Consider the following 2,010-nt stretch of genomic DNA (forward strand, 5'->3'; position numbering starts at 1 on the left):
AGACCTATTTCAAGTCCCAAAACAAAAATCCGAACCCGATAGCTATGAAGTCAACCTACGGTCAAACTTAAGGAATTTCTAAACCTTCAAATTGCCAACTTTCGACAAAACAAGTCAAATCAACCTAGGAACCTCTGATTCGATTCCGGACATACGCCAAAGTCTAAAATTACTATACGAACCTATTAGAGCCATCAAAAAATTATTACGGGGTCATTTTATAAAAGTCAAACCTCGCTCAATATTTCCAACATAAGCTTCTAAATTGAGAATCAAAGGGTCCAAATCAATCCAACACCTTCCCGAAACAAAATCAACCATCCTCGCAAGTCATAAAACCATAAATGTACATGTGTAAAGCTTAAAAAGGGGAAATGGGTCTCAAATACACAAAACAACCAGTTGGGTCATTACATTCTCTCCCTCTTCAAGCAAACTTTTGTCCTCAAACATGCGTAGAGACATACCTGAAGTACCAAAAAGTTAAGGATAACGGCTCCGCATGTCATGCTCGATCTTCCAAGCTTCCTCCTCGAATGTTTGACCTCTCCATTGTACTTTCACTGAAGCAATATTCTTTGACCTCAACTTTCGGACCTGCATGTCTAAAATAGCCACTGACTCCTCATCATAAGTCAAATCCTTGTTCAATTGGACTAAGCTAAAATCTAATACATGTGACAGATCACCATAAAACTTTCAGAACATGGAAACATGGAGCACCTAATGAATTCCTGATAAGCTGGGTGGTAATGCAAGTTTGTAGGTCATCTCACCAACTCTCTCAAGGATCTCAAAAGGACTAATATAGTGAGGGCTCAACTTCCCCTTATTTTTGAACCTCATCACACCCATTATGGGTAAAACTATAAGCAAAACCCTCTCACCCACCATGAATGCTACATCACGAGCCCTCTGATCAACATAACTCTTCTGCCTGGACTGTGTCATGCGAAACCGATCCTGAATCATCTTCACCTTCTCCAAAGCATCTCTAACAAAATCAGTGTCTAACAACCTAGCCTTTCCAATATCAAACCATCCAACCGTAGAACGACATTGCCTCCCATACAAGGCCTCGTAAAGAGCCATCTGGATGCCTGATTGATAGTTGTTATTATAGGCGAACTCTGCGAACGGTAGAAACTGATCCCATGCACCCTCAAAATCAATAACGCAGGCATGCAACATGTCCTCCAAGATTTGAATAGTGCGCTCAAACTGTCCGTCCATCTGGGGATGAAATGCGGTATTAGCTCAACCCACGTGCCCAACTCACATTTCACGACTCTTTAAAAATACGACGTGAACTGTGTGCCTCGATCAAAAATGGAAAATGGGCGCGCCGTGCAAGCGTATAATCTACCAGATGTAAATTTGAGCCACCCGCTCTGAAGAATATGAAGTTATCACCTGAATAAAGTGTGCGGACCTAGTCAACCGGTCCACAATAACCCAGACTGTGTCATATGTTTTCAAGGTCTATGGTAATCCTACCACAAAATCCATAGTAATGTGATCCCACTTCCACTCCAGTATGTCCAATTTATGAGTCAACCCTCCCGGTTTCTGATGCTCATACTTCACCTGTTGACAATTCAAACACCGAGAGACATAAGAAACAATATCTATCTTCATTTTCTGCCACTAATAGTATTGTTTCAAATCACGGTACATCTTTGTGACCCCTGGGTGAATAGAATAGCGCGAGTTGTGAGCCTCCTCAAGGATCAAATCTCTCAATCTATCAACATTTGGAACAAAAATTTGGCCGTGAACTCGCATAACACCATCATAACTAATCACAACCTCTTTAGCACCACCCTGTTGCACCGTGTCCCTCAATACCATCAAGTAAGGGTCATCAAACTGGCGATCCTTGATACGTTCCAACAATGAAGACAGTGCCAAAACACAAGCAAGAACCCGACTCACGAACCGGTTGGACAAAACATGGACATCCATATCTAGTGACCTCTCTGCTACTGGTAAATATGCCAAACTGCCCAT

General features: G+C 41.9%; 2 protein-coding genes across 2 annotated transcripts; both read right to left on the reverse strand.

Moving 5' to 3' along the window:
- Positions 1–483: 483 nt before the first annotated feature.
- On the reverse strand, positions 484–1,233 carry LOC138901116 (uncharacterized). The gene is made up of 2 exons (XM_070188852.1): positions 777–1,233; positions 484–668 (listed from the first exon to the last, which is right to left on the reverse strand). Exons 1-2 carry the CDS (start codon positions 1,231–1,233, stop codon positions 484–486), a joined length of 642 nt encoding a protein of 213 aa, XP_070044953.1.
- Positions 1,234–1,482: 249 nt separating this feature from the next.
- Positions 1,483–2,010, reverse strand: LOC138901117 (uncharacterized). Its single transcript, XM_070188853.1, has 2 exons — positions 1,687–2,010; positions 1,483–1,587 (listed from the first exon to the last, which is right to left on the reverse strand). The coding sequence occupies exons 1-2, from the start codon at positions 2,008–2,010 to the stop codon at positions 1,483–1,485; spliced, it is 429 nt and encodes a 142-aa protein (XP_070044954.1).

This window comes from Nicotiana tomentosiformis, chromosome 11, assembly GCF_000390325.3.
Source record: "Nicotiana tomentosiformis chromosome 11, ASM39032v3, whole genome shotgun sequence".
Lineage (NCBI taxonomy): Eukaryota > Viridiplantae > Streptophyta > Magnoliopsida > Solanales > Solanaceae > Nicotiana > Nicotiana tomentosiformis.